The sequence below is a fragment of the Serinus canaria genome, chromosome 5 (assembly GCF_022539315.1).
Source record: "Serinus canaria isolate serCan28SL12 chromosome 5, serCan2020, whole genome shotgun sequence".
Lineage (NCBI taxonomy): Eukaryota > Metazoa > Chordata > Aves > Passeriformes > Fringillidae > Serinus > Serinus canaria.
In genome coordinates, this window is record NC_066319.1 from 17,943,988 (window position 1) to 17,957,949 (window position 13,962).

At 51.4% G+C, this 13,962-nt stretch overlaps 2 protein-coding genes across 12 annotated transcripts in view; one reads left to right on the top strand and one right to left on the bottom strand.

The window, feature by feature from the left end:
• Positions 1–1,170, top strand: part of HRAS (HRas proto-oncogene, GTPase) — a 40,345-nt gene extending 39,175 nt beyond the window's left edge. For both annotated transcript variants that reach the window (XM_018924385.3, XM_030239979.2), the window contains exon 6: positions 871–1,170. The gene's annotated coding sequence lies outside the window, so the exon portion shown is untranslated. The remainder of the gene's footprint in view (positions 1–870) is intronic.
• A 140-nt stretch (positions 1,171–1,310) lies between these two features.
• The window catches only part of LOC103824085 (USP6 N-terminal-like protein), an 83,030-nt gene continuing 70,378 nt past the window's right edge, over positions 1,311–13,962 (bottom strand). For 8 of the 10 annotated variants that reach the window (XR_007777712.1, XR_007777706.1, XR_007777710.1 and 5 more), the window contains 3 exons: positions 12,953–13,105; positions 11,173–12,762; positions 1,311–7,238 (listed from right to left, as the gene is read on the bottom strand). Coding sequence is in view for 1 of the 10 variants with exons in the window: in XM_050975406.1 (XP_050831363.1) it covers positions 11,468–12,762; positions 12,953–13,105 (1,448 nt within the window). In the remaining 9 variants the exon portion in view is untranslated. Of the gene's footprint in view, positions 7,239–8,294; positions 12,763–12,952; positions 13,106–13,962 lie in introns of those variants that run through there. The other 2 variants (XR_007777707.1, XM_050975406.1) reach the window with 2 other exon arrangements.

Here is a 13,962-nt window from a genome sequence, read left to right on the forward strand (position 1 = left end):
TCTCTCGCAGCTGAGGCGTGTGAGGTCGGCTGGGGGCCGAGCTGAATGCTGTGCCCAGCACACTTATCACTGCTAAGGGAGATTTTCCAGATGTTTGTGTCCTCCAGATGTTCAGGAGCATTTCCTCCGGATGGGGATATGAGCTCAAGGCTTGTTTCCTGCTCTGGCTCACAGCTGACAGCATGGGCTTGGCAGGCACTGCTGCTCCCTTACACCGACTGCCAGGAGCCCAGTCCTTGTCGCAGCCTGATGGCAGCACCAGCTTGGGCAAGAAGGGTTGGGAAAGGGTCACTTGGAAACACTCCTCTTTGTTAAGAGAACATGCCCTGCAAGTTGCCTATGTCTTTTCTGCTTAGGCAGAAAACCAGAAACATGTCTGGAACCAGACATCCCAGCTTAATCTAGCTGCAGTGCCCAACAGTGCAGAGAGGGAGGAACATCAAGGCACAAAAGGAGAAGTGAGGCAAAGACATGCTGGGATTTGGGGAGAAGAAGGGTGGGTGTTGTGGCCAACAAAATTTGGCTGCATTTGCCCTGGACTCATTTTGTGGTTCCCATCGTCCCTGGAGGAGGTGGAAAGATCTTGCCAAACAATGCCCCTTCTCACAAGGAGGTTCAGAAAGAGGCAGAAGCTCTGGTGAGGTGCCCAAAGTTCACCTATCACTCCACTGACTCCAAGACTTGTTCCCTTCAGCAGATGTACAGATGCTTTGCTGAGACAGACCCAGACCTCTAAGACCTGTGTAACCTTTTGTCTTTGCTCTGTGAGCACTAACAGGGTCACCCCAAAATGTGAGGGGTGAGTACTGGGAACAGCTCTGCTTGTTCTGACAAGGAATGGGTGCTCATGAGTGTCCTCTTCTGTTTCAGCTCTCTGGACCGTGTCTTGGCAAAGTTCCCACTGTGCAGTGTGCAAGGAAAGAGGTGAAGCAAAGGAAGAAGCAAATGGATTCAAAGGAGGAATATTGGGGGGGAGAGGAGCAGGACGAAGAGGACAGGGGGAGCATGAGGCCCTCCAAGGACTATCTCGCACTTCACCCAAGCCTGTGGCAAACAACTTTTTTTTTTTTTTATCCCCATCCCCTCATCCTTTGGCCTCCTCCCACCCCGGCAACTGTACAAAGCCACAGATTGAATCACAGTAAATTATTATTTGATCGTCTAAACAAATCACCTTGATGGCTGTGTCCTCCTTCCAGAGGCTGCTGGTGCTGTGGAAGGATCGCTGGTGGGATGGCGGGAGGAAAGGGTGCTGAGATTGTCTCTCCACAGACCAAGGTCATGCTGTAGATCATGGAGGTGATCGGGGTGGAAGAGATAAGCTGTCACAGCAAGACAGCTTGTCTCTGTCTCCACCAAGTCTTTGTCATGTCCTCCCCAGCCCACCTGGAACTCTGCTGGCTCCAAGTTTTGGGAGGGTGGAAGAGTGCAACCAGTCCAAGCCTGTCCTTGGCACCTCTTGAGTGCTTTGCTTTCATTCTAGTCCTTGTGGGGTTTATGGCCTCAGATGCAATGCCTGGAAGGGAAGAAGCATCAGCGAGGAGATTCGAGAGCTGCTTTCACCTCAGCTGGTACCAGTTTGTTGCTTCCCTGATTCCTGTCAGCTCTTTCTGGCAGAAGACCTCTCTCATGTGTTGTGCTCTAGAGGTAGAATTGGGACTTTCTGGTTCCTTCCAGCCCTAGCTATGCTAACACCTGTATAGCACATACACCTTGGGCTGCTCCAGTATGTACGGGTAAGCAAATCCTCGTCTGCCCTGTGCATGGTTTCCTGACTGGTGAGCATGTCAAGAAGGGCTTGCCTGCACTGCAGAAGCTGTCTGGCTGCTCAGCAACTAAGACTGAAGGATTCAGGCTTCCAGTCTCTGGGTTTCAAGTGGGTAAGAATGTTTTGGATTAGGGCTAATCTGTTGGGAACCCTGTCTTTGTTCAGCTCTCCTCCTTTGGGGTTTTTGCCTGAGGTCTGACCTACGTGCCTTTTACTTGCAGCCCCAAGACAAGGCATTGCATTCAGTGCAGTGGGTAGCTTTCCCTCTTCCAAGGTATTGCAAAGGCTAATTTACCTGGCATCCAGAATTAGAAGCATCAAAGGGGGAAGGTGATCCAGCTGAGTGCGGCAGGGAGCTGTTCTGCATGGGCTAGCCCAGGCCTGAAGCGGTGCTGGGTTTGGCAGCCAAGGTTGGTCTGGGTTGGGAGCAGCGAGGATGGTGTGTGAGTCACATGCCTCACATGGCAAAACCAGTAAAGAAACCCTGGTCACCCCCAGCACAAAGCCACAGCCCACCCAAGGCTTCCCAGCATCCTTGCAAGCAACCTCCAATCCCACTCCCTATCCTCCCTCATGCCAGGCAGCAGAATTAAAGCAACAGAATTCAACTCCCATGCTCCTTGGGGGTACTGTCTTTACTTTTGGCCTGGGCAAGAGAGGACTTGTGCTAATAGCTTGCTTTCTGTAAATGCCTGCTCTGAATTGCTGTAGGGCACAGCCCTCACCCTGGCTGCAGCTGCCTGGCACCCTGTTCTGGCAGAAGGACTGATACCAGCTCCTGGAGTTGCAGAAATTGCCCGAAGGGAGAGTGCCTTGCCTTTAGGTGGGTGTGCTGTTTACAGCAGTGTCTGTCCCTGTGCTGGAGGACTGCTGAAGATGCTGAACCTAGTTTTCTTTGGTGGATCTGGACCAGAGACTCCCAGAAAACCTCCCACTCTGAGTTGTTTCAAGTGTGAAGACTGGAAGTATGGGGGTTGTTCCTAAAGTTGGCATCTTGTGCACAACTGGACAGCAGTACTTTGTCCTTCCAGAAGATGACATAGGGGCCCTTGCTTGATAGTGTTACTCACTAGGAACCTGGTGCTCTTCATTTGCAGTAGGACTGATCCCTTTCTTCCCCAGGCCCTTGGTGAAGGATGGGATAGATCTATCTGGAGGCCTTCAGAGAAGTAACACTCTGGGGCTCTCTCAAGGACTGGATGGCTCTAACCACTGAGTCTCCTCTCATTTCTGGCTGGAAGAAAAATGCCACAGTCAAGTATTGGGAGCTGTGGTCAAGGAAGCTTGAGGAGCTCCAGGGAGTGCCAGGACCAAGGTGTCTTCACAGGGCAGGCAATAGATGGAGTTCCAAGAAACTGGCACATCTTGGTGAGGATATGCTAGAACAGCAATGGCCAGAATACAAACTACTTAAAAGAGTTTGGTGAGGAGCAGGAAACTGAAGTAAGAGCATCTCCCTTTCAGAGAGGTTTCTGCACTCAGGGTAAGATTTTCAAGCTTGTCAGACAGTCCTGGTCAGTGACAGACCATCACAGGAGCTGGTTAGTTTTTTGCTGTAATTGGGTCACAAGAAATCGAGACTCAGGTCATTGTTCAAGTCCATGCTAAAAGTTGGAGGTAGGTTAGGAGCAAAAGGAGGTGCTAAAAGCATAACACCACAGATCTTCTCCAAAAAACAGGTGTTAATTGTGTATTGTCATACTGCATCTTTGTTCCAGGAAGAAAATCATGACAGATCTTGATAAGTTGTGATCTGGTCTGATCTTTGCTGTTGGCAAAAACCAGATTGTATCACTTCTGTCAGGTAGAGTTGTTACTCTTGACTTGGCTTTTTCACTTGCTACCTTGGTACTGATCTGGGGACAGGACATCATCTTGCTGGCCCCTGACAGGCAGGGCGTCAGTACATGAACTCACAATGTGTTCTGATATGCTAGCTGAACTTCTTGAGTCTGAAAGTAATACCAGGATTACAGTTTCACTGGAGTGAATGGAGGTTTGGAGAAGAAATTGAGGGGTTTGGAGTTGATTTTCCCCATATTTATTCAAGGCACTTTTGTTCTAGAAGTACCTCGACTGGAAGATGGAAGTTTTCAGACACTGCAGTTGTTTCCCTTATGATAAGAAGTCTGTTGTGTAGCTCAATTCTGCTTCAGAGGCAACAAGCTCAGGTGAGCAGAATGTATTCTGATTATTCCTGTTGCACAGCTGAAGCTGGAAAAGAGTCCACAGAGGTAAATGTTTTGCTCTGAGTACATCAGCTCATCTCTGGCTGTTGTGATCTCTTCAGCTGGTCATGACAAAGCTGAACTAAACTTGTGCTGTGCTGTGGATCTCCAGCCAATGTGAAAAGCAGCTCTGAGAAGGCTTCAGTCAGCCTCCTACTGATTATGTTGAGACTATATTTCCCATGATGGAGGAGTGCCACCTTTGAACCTGTACTTAAATTACAGAATAGCTGACGAGGTCTGTTCTAGTCTGGTCAGGTCCAGATGTCTCAGGACAGGCGAATAATACATGTTCTTCTCTCACATCGTTCCAGTGCCCCACACCCTGTTACAGAGGGGTTGGGGCTCCAGAGACACCACAGCTGAGTCAACTCCCAGGATTGCTTACAAGTCCTTAATGATGCTGATCAAGTGCTGGAACAGATCTCATGCCTTTTGGTCTGTGGGGGCTTCCACAGGAGCGTTCTCCTAAGTCAGCAGAGAGGGTGAATCCAAAGCAGGTGAGCGTATGGTGCTTGCCGAGGGCTTTGGCAAAGACCTGGGTTGTGCAGGAGCTGGCAGCAATGACTCAGTGCTGGAGTGAGACCTGAGATGTGAGGGTGGTGGTAGTGGCAGCTGAATGAAAGGCTGAGCTTTCATTCAGCTTTCACACAGCAGCTTTGGCTAAATGCTGGCCTCATCCTCCTCACCTGCAGTGTGGTTGGGTAGAGGAGCAGACCAGGTTTCCCTTCTGGACTACAGCTACTGCTGCAAGCCTTTCCAGCCTAAGCAGTACTTCTGTATGACTTCTTGCCTTCACCATAAAGGTAAGCAAAGCCCCTCAGGAAACAGCTTCCCCAAGTCTGTAGGCTTAGATGTTCCAAGAGCAGGGCTCTGATGTGAGGCCAGGCTGAGTGGCCTCCACGGCACCAGAGTGGCCCAGGCTCTTAATGGGATCATTGGAAGGGGGTCTTGTGATATTGCATCCCATGTAGCCTCAGGTACCTCTAAGGGAGCTCATACCAATTTTGGCCAAAATTGGAAGTTTCTTAGCTTACTTTTCTCTGTGTCTTAGGAGGAGCCTGTTTTACTGTGTGGAAGAATAGCCAGGCTTTAGTGACTCCAATCCCTTGGACTCATGTCTTCGTGTGTGCCTTCTAAACCTTCTGCATCCCCATCTTGGGCTCTTTTGTAACTGCTGCCAGTGAGTAAGGACGCCCGTGGGATGGGTCCACCTGGTGCATCTCCTGGTGAGATGTTTCAGCTGTGGTTTGGTAATCTCTTGGTGTCCACATCCTTCTAGGTGAAGAGGATGCTGGCATATGCCCTGTAGGCTTCAGCTTCTGAGGCAGTAGGATTTGGAAGATGGTTTGGGAAGTGGTCGGACCTGCCTCTTTGAATTGCCAGGCTGTTATTTTCTCCATATGCTGCTTTATACGTGGGGATGCACTGTAGGAAGGGGATGACATTGCTCAGAGGATGGTGTGACAGCCACCATCCTGGCCACCAGCAACTGGTGGGAAGAGGAAGAGGCAGATGGGCTTGGCCCCATGTGCAACTACTTTGCTCTTGCTATGGGTTGAGTGCAGGGTCTGTAGCTTAGGAGAGCCATGGTACCAGCCCTAGCAAGGGCTGCTGGGTCTGCCCTTGCTCTGCTCCCCAAGTCCCATCCACTACTACTGTGGCCCCTCTACAGCACTCAAGGAGCACGGGAGCAGCATGACAGCAGCATGCAGCTCCCACAGGTGCCACAGCAGCACTGCCATGGCAGTAGGACACAGCAGCATGTGAGCAGCAGGTGAGCAGCACAGCAAGGCCAAGAGGAGAAACGCTTCCAGGCCCAGCCAAACTCCAACCACCTCTGCCAAACTGGGTGAGGCACAAAGCTGCCAGACACAGCACACCCATCTCTCTCCCCCTGCTATATCTGGGAGCAGAGCCTAAAGCAGCACAAAGCCTTGCTCCCTCCCTCAGCTTCTCTGCTCCAGGCTCCACTTAGCATCAATTATTCAGTGCCAAGTGGCTGAAGCCTGGTGGAGGCATGAAGCGGTTGATGAGCTTTCTGTGTCATGGGAGGTGAGCAGCGATGGTGATAAGCACAGTCAGGGCTTGGCTGAGAGCCAGCAAGCAGCAAGGACAGACCTGGTCTCCTGGCTATCCCAGCTCCTGGGCCTGCTGGTTTGGCTGTTTGTGAGCCAGGAAGGACAGGAGCCCTAGGAGGCTGCCAGGGCACCAAAGCTGAGCACAGCTTGGGGAGTTTGCAATTCTGCCTTGGGGACCAGCCCTGGGAGCTGGAGAGCTGCTGTGATGACAGCAGTGGCTCCACCAGGAAAAGGGGCATGATAGTACTGACAAATGCCAAGTGCAGAGGAAGAGGCAGTGGGAGGACCAGTCCCTGGCTGGTAAGACCACTGGGATTTAAGCAGCAACCTCAACACCATCTATGACACTCATTTGCTGGTGGTCCCAATGCTGTCCATCAAGTAAGTATCTGTAACATTGGGCTTGTCCTAATCTTTGTCCCCTGCCAGCAGCAGTCAGACCCTTGGGGGCACAGGTGGGGAAGGACTCAGTGCAGTGGGTGCTTGGCACCCCAAAAGGGTGAGAGTACCACAGCCACAAGGCCACAGCTGAGCAAATGCAGGAAGCCTGGGGATCAAGAATACCGGTAAGCAATATCTTCCTCCGTTTTTTTTCAACAACCAAGTGAACAAAGGCTGTTTAATGGAGGAACACAACCCTCAAACCTAGCACAACTCACCTTCCCTTAGGGAAGCTGCCCTTCTGGACACTTCTGCTCTCTCCTTGACAGGGATGCTGTTTAAGCAGTTGGATAAATGCCATTTCTAAACCCTGCACTGCCTGTCACATTAAGTAACCATGGCAGATGTTCAAACCTGGTCCCACCTGGCACTGCCTGAGATCCAGCAGGTTGACGGGAGCTGGTGGCCGGGAGGTGACACAAAGCAGCTTGTGCAACGAGGCTGCTTGTGAGCACCTGGAACACAGGAGGGATGAGGTTTGCTTCACTCCAGCCTGGGGTTCTGGGAGCAGAGCCTAAAGCACAGACACCCTGAGAGCCTGGGGCTCTCACCCTTGGTCACAGTGCTGCATCCCTGTGCTGGCATCCGGTGTGAAATGGCACAGGCGATGTGCCAAGAGCTGCATCCTCAGGCTGCTTCTGTGACAGTGAACACTGTGGTGTTCAGTGGTGCTGGGGCTTCCTTTTTGTTTTTCTGTGGTGTTTCAGACCAGGTTGTAACCTGTTAACATAAATGAGCTAATTTAAGGGCACTATAGTATACAGTTTTTGTTCCCGTTTGACCTCTTAGGTGTGGCAGGGCAGTAACAGAAGCAGGAAAACCAGCCAACAGCACTCAGTGGGTGATAAGACACATAGGGATGCCAATTTCAGGCACTGCTCTTAAATCCTAGGGTGCCATTTAGCTGCTTCTGACCCCTCCATCTGCTGTCAGTCTTTGTGCCCCCTGTGCTACTCTGGCAGAGACAGACACCCTGTGTTTACCATAAACATGCTGCTTAACACTAAGTGGCAGCTGTCTCTCAGGGGCGCCAGAACACTGCTCACACTTAACACCTCACAGGCAGCAGTACCATCGTCATCTAAGCCCAGGAAGCCCTGGCTATGAAATCTGGGGTGTGTCAGAGGTACTGCTCACGCACAGCTTTTTAAAATGCATCTTCAGCTGTCAGCAGCACCACCTAACACTCCCAGTGGCTGCTGTAAACGTGACTCAGCTCAGCCCTGACTCATGAGTGTGAGTCGCACCCACCCACCCACCTGCTGTGCGAGAAGCTGTGTCCACCCGCTCCCCCTCCCATCCAACCTCCCTACACTGCCTACAGGCAGGAAAACAAACTCCAAACACAAAATCTTGGCCAAAAAACAAGCTTCAGCAGTGCTGCTGATCAGCAGCTGTGTGTCAGAAAGGATGCTGCCCTTTGCTCAGCTGGGAGAGGACGCTGGTAAGTAGAAAAGTGCATTCTGCTTTCCACTGCTGCCGGGGATGCCTGGATTTAATTACAATAGAAAATCAGGGAGGAAAGCAGAGATGGAGCAGGATGGACCTGTTGCAGCTGAAGCATACACAGTGAACCAAGCTAAAAGTCATCAGGAGAAGGCAACCAGTCTTGGTGCAGCTTCTGTTCCTTTAAGAAACCTTCTGGAGTCTGAATTTATGCTAAACTTCTTTAACCATTATTACTATAACCATGTAAAACATCATCAAACACTGTGGATTGACTTTTTTTTTTCCAAAAAACCCCTTCCTTTAAGAAAACCAAACTGAACAAACAAAAAAGCAGACATAAAAATGTTTTTTTTTTCTTAGAAGTAATAATTATAATACATTAGAAAGAGTCATGGAAGAAGCGTTCCACGCTGTAAACAAGAATAGCAAATAAAAAGGAAAGCAGACAGTAGCCAGGCTCTCAAAGTGCATGGCCAAGAAACCCTAACCTCAACCTCTGGCCCCTGCTGGAGCTGGGTCCCGTGGCTCCTGCTGTCTGCCAGTGCTGCAGCCACACAAAGTGCTCTATCACAAATAAACAACACAAAGAAAAACAAACTAAACCTAAAAAACCCAACCCACAGCGTTGGTCTTCACCTCTATGTGGAAGGCAGCAAGGTCAGCATTGTGTCCAGGCAAGGGCAAGGATGGGGGGAGCTCCTTTCCCATGTTTGCTCACAGTAAGAGTGAGTTTTGCTGAGGGGTTGATACTGTTGCAGCGGCTGGGCAGGGCTACAAATGGCTTGGTTAGGTAATTTGTCCTGCTGAGCTGCCACCCTCATCCTGCTCCTTCCTATTCCCAGCAAAAGAGCTGAGGCTGGGCCAGGCCTTGCTGCCACCATGGCTGCAGCTGTGCCTGAAGCAAGAGGTGGAGGAGGAGACAGGAGCGGGCGTCTTCTTGGGTATTATGCATTGATGTGTTCTAGTGAGAGCATCACACCAAAGACAGCAATACATGTTGCTGGTGGTTCCCCCAGGCATGAAAATGCCTGAGGACCTTGCTGCTCATTCCCATTAGGGCTTGGAGAGAAGGACAACTCCCACCCCTTTCCCTATCAAAATTCATGTTGAACACCATGCACCAAATGTCATGCAATGAATACTGTGCATTTGACAGCTCTCCAAAATTAGAGCAAACCACCTTTTTAAATGTTAATACTGCAAAACATCCCAGACACACTGTGTGAGGAGTCTGGGTGCACAAGCAGCATGATGTGCAAAGGCTGTGTGTCTGAAATGAGGGAAAATGGGTTAAAACAAGGGGAAAGAGGTCTCAGCTCTTGCGTGTGTGATGCTCAGATGCATTAGGAGTCCTTGAGGGCTTCAAGGAGAGGACAGAGCCCCAAGCTACAGAAGCCAAGTCAAGATGTGACCAACAGCTCTCAGATGCTTCTTATTGCTTCCCAGTGAGCTCCTGTGGCCAGTGGGCTGCTAGCAAAAGGCAATGGATATCTGTCCTAAAATACTGCTCAGGTATTTTAACACACAAATAACGTTAAACTATGCACAGTTAGGAAAAAAAAAACAATTCAAGCACCATTGTCCCAGAAAGGACTTGTGGTGTCTCAAAACACAAATACTGAACATTCAAAGAGCACTTTTCCTCAAATAGCAATGCTTGACTCCTCACAACAACCCTGCGAGGTAGCTAATAGGGTTATCCCTGCTCTGCAGAGGGAGAGGATGGGCAAGGTTGGAGGCTCAGTGGAAGATGGGGCCTGGGACAGAGCTGGGGTTCCAATGAAAGCTGAGGGTGCTGTGGTCTGGCTGGCTACATCCAAACAAAAATCCAGTGCTCCCTTTGACACTCCCTGCTGCGAACATAAACCACCACACATACACAAGGCAAAATAAACCCTGATAAATCATAGAACCATAGAATATGCTGAGCTGGGAGGGATCCACCAAGACCATCAAGTCCAGCTCCTGGAACCCACAAAGTAATTTAGTGGAAGTTTTCTGCTGGGCTTTCAGGTAGGCTTTAGATCAGGTTATGCAATTGAAGCAGCCTGTGAGATAAAAAAAGTAGTATTCAAAGTCTCCTTAGAAGTTTTAAGGAGCTTTTGCCCAGGATCTCTGTGGGAATCCCACTTACAGTCCCACCTAAGGTGGCACTTGCAGCTACCCCTTCTGGGCAGCAAAGTCAAATCCAGCATATCTGGACTACTTCCTGCTTTTTCGCTGATGTGCCTTCCTGATGAAGTCCCTTCTAAGGGTGAAGTAGATGCTGGAGCCAGAATTTTGGACCAGCTCTTGCTATGGGTTGTCTCTCCAGATCCCTGCACGTCTCCAGCCAATGGCCTGGGCTGTGCAACAGCTGCACCTTGGGATGAGGAGGAGGTGGATAGACCTCTAGGACTTGGTGCATGAAGGGCAAGTGGGCATGTGGGCACCCATCACGTCCAAGTTTCCTTCCTGTTGTTAATTCTCTGTGGGCTCAACCAGAAGGACTAAGATCAGGTTCTGGGCAATGTGCTCCCCCTTCCCCAATTCCTATGCCCTTTCCACTCTGACACTTAACTTACTCAAAGCAAAAGTGGACTTATCTGGGGCACTGTGATTAGATGCCATCATACGTCCAGCAGCTTGGTAGTGCAGGCAGGTTTCCTGAGCCAGCAGCCCCTTCTCCTGTTTGGGGAACAGAAAGGCAGCGAGCCTGCTCGCTGCGCTGGCCCTGGGAAGGAAAGGCCAGCAGAAAGGGCACTCAGCCCAAGAGACCAGGCTCCACCATCATCACTGTCCTTGTCACCCTGAGAACCTGGGAGAGAACCACTCTGCTGGCAGCCCCCCACCAGGGTGACACCAAGGAGATGTCCAAGGGACTCAGCAGCTGTTAAATCTGTCCTCCTAAACACCATCCACCACGGCAGCAGGAGCCAGATACAGCCAGGCACTGCTTTGTGGAATTGCATAGAGGGGGCAGTGGGCTGCCTGTGTCCTGCCAGGATGCCATGGCACTGCCACTGGAAATTCTGCTGCCTACAACTGCAGGTATGGGAAATGAAAAAAAGATCTATTGCTACAAAGGCCTTTGAAAGCAATGCTGTAGCTGCGCCGATGGGGCATTGTAAAGAAAGCATTTTGGATTCTGACACCTTGTGCCTGCTTGCTTGGTTGTGGGCTCCCACAGCAGACAGAAGCAGGACAAAACAGGCAACAAACTCACCAGCCCTGCCTCTTCCCCCAAGTGAAGAGACTTGGGGAGCTTTGAGGAACAAAAAATGAAAGCATTTTCCAGTTTGTCCATAGGAAACATGCAAATCCAATCTGCTGGTGTCTCCTAGCGCTGGTGGCCATTGCTTCGTCTCCTTGCTGGGTGCTCGTACCAAAGCACAGCATGATGTGCAATGGTGCTGTGCTGTCACCCTGACAGCCCTGCTGACAGAAGGGGATCCTGTAGATGGGGCAAAAATGCTTCTCCAGAACCCACTTCTCCTTTAACTTCCCCTTCCCCATCCCCACTAGAATGTCACCGATTTGGGCAGCTTTGGCAGGGAAGGAGAGCCTGAAAGGAAACTGTTCTCTGAGCGGGATTTGGCAACCTGTGGCAGTAATTTTGGTTTGGGGCTCAGCGGGGGTCGTGGGGCTTTCAGTGCATTTAATGGTTTCTGCAGGCTTTTCTGGACCTCTACCTCCTCTGGGTCCGGCATAAGAGGTGGTGGCATGGAGGTGGTAGGCAGAGAATGTCCAGTCTCTGACAAAGGCAATGCCACCTGCTTTCTGTTCAAGAAGTCCTGCTCTGTCGCATGGGCCAGGTGGAGGGGAGCGGTGGTTTTGATAACGACATAGGGGCTGTTCCCTTCCACAACAGGGGACGGCGCCCGCTGGGCGGGGCAGCCATCGGCCAGCCCTGCTGCCTCCGGCTCTCTGCTGGACAAGATGGGCACACTGCCCCCTGCCTGCCTGTGCGCGGGCAGCACGCCCACGGCCTCGGGCCAGCGCGTGGTGCTGGTGGCACTGCCCAGCCCATTGTGCTGCAGGCTGAGGAGCTCTCCTGTGGATGCAGCTTTGGATGCCGAGCGCTTCAGGCCCATTTTGTCCGGCAGCACCGCCCTGCAGTGCCTGTCATCCGCCACTTCCTCCCTGTGCTCGCTCTCGGGGGAGCCGTTGCTCTGTGATGCGCGGGAGAGCTGCTGGCAGCCGGCTGGCAGAGGATGGGGGGCTGCTTCGAGTACTGTGTCTCTGCTCAGGGAAGATGCCTGTTCTCCTGCTGGCAGGGCAGCGGGATTTGGCTGCCACACTGCCTGGTCCGTAGTGGAAAGCTCAGCGGTACTGGAGTCAGGAGGAGCCGGCCTGTTTTGGAGAGAGGAGTCTAAGGAGCTGTGCTCAGCTGGGGCATGGAGGGAGACTCCATGGTCCACCATGGCACAGCCAGGAGCAAGAAGAGGCTGCTCTGGAGGCAGGACCGTGGGCAGGAGGTGTTGCTGGGTCTGCATCTCGCTTGACTTCAGAAGAGATGATGGCTGCCCGTCCATGATGGGCTCCACCTGACCCTCCTCATCCGGTGGCCGCCCACCCAAAACAGGCACATTCGTTGCTTCAGCTGCTTCGCTGCCCTGGAAGGTGAGAGTCCTCACTTCCACCACTGTCAATCCTCCTGGTGTGCCAGGAACTCTGTGGGTTTGGGGCTCGCTGTCTGGAGTGCGCTCACCCACCTGGCCATTCTGGCCATTGGCTGCTGTGTTTTCCTTTATGGCTACTGGGTTGAGGGAGAGCTCCAGGCCCAGAGGTTTCCTTGGAAACTCCTCAGGCTTTGCTGCATTGGAAGCAGAGAAAACAAAATAAAACCCAAACTGAGCATCAGTTTGTGTTTGCATGCCCTGAATATAAGGAAGACAGATACTTCCACACGACAGGTGCCAGTCCCTCTGGGCTGCCCTGGCTCCCAGCCACACCAGCAGGATGCTCTGGTCCCTGCTGGGCTGCCCACCTTCCCCTCTACCCACCTGGTGGAGGCAGGTCAAACTTCATCTTGCGCAGTTCAGTCATTGACACCTGCAACTGCTCGATGACAGCATCGTCCTCGTACTGCAGGGAAGCAGCAATTTTCTCCTGCAGAAATTCACGTAAATCTTCCAGTGTCATCTTCAGCAAGCGCTCTGGGGGATGGGAGACAGGAGTAATGGCAGTGGCACAGACAAATTTCAGGGTAGCACAAGCGTGGGTCACACCATGCTTTGGTTTTAGCTGGGATTCCATTGCTGTTCCCACTCCACAGTGGGACAGCCTGAATGCTTCTGCCTCTCTCCCACCTTCCCACTATTGCTCAGGGTCATCAATACATGTATATATCCATGCCACCTGAGCAGTAGCTTCTCACTGGCAGGACAATGGCAGGGCTGGAAGCTGTGCTGATGAGGATGCAGGGTTTAGGCCATTTCTGGAAGTTCTCACCAATGCCTCTAGGAGGAGGAAAAGCTCCATGAGACAGGCCCTAAGCATCAGGCTGAATAGCCACGGCAGCTGCCACCACCAGCCAGGGATGCCGACCTACACCTGCAGGCAGGGATGCAGGAAGAGGTGCTGGCCCTTACAAAGGTTGCAGACAGGGATGGGATACAGGCAAAAATGGATTATAGGAAGAGATGTCAACCCGCACTACACTTTCCTCAGGAAGGTGAGATTTTACAGCCAAACTGAAACATCTGCCTGCCTGCCAGTTTCTCCTTTTCTGCAGACAAATAGGATACTCCAAGATTTATTTATGGACAGCCTGTTCTTCATTTAACTGAGGGAAGAACAGGGTGGCTGTTTGCAGAAGCCAACACATGCAGTCCCATAAATTCTGCTGCCCGAAGTTTCTCATCACACACTCCTGCCCCAGATAAAGGCCAAAAGACTGACACAACAAGGCTATCAATTTATGGGAGTGAAGGGGTTCAAAGTTACAAAGATCTCGAGGTAGAAACATCAGTGCCTTAGTGTTATGCAAGACAACCAGGTTTTGATCATTTTA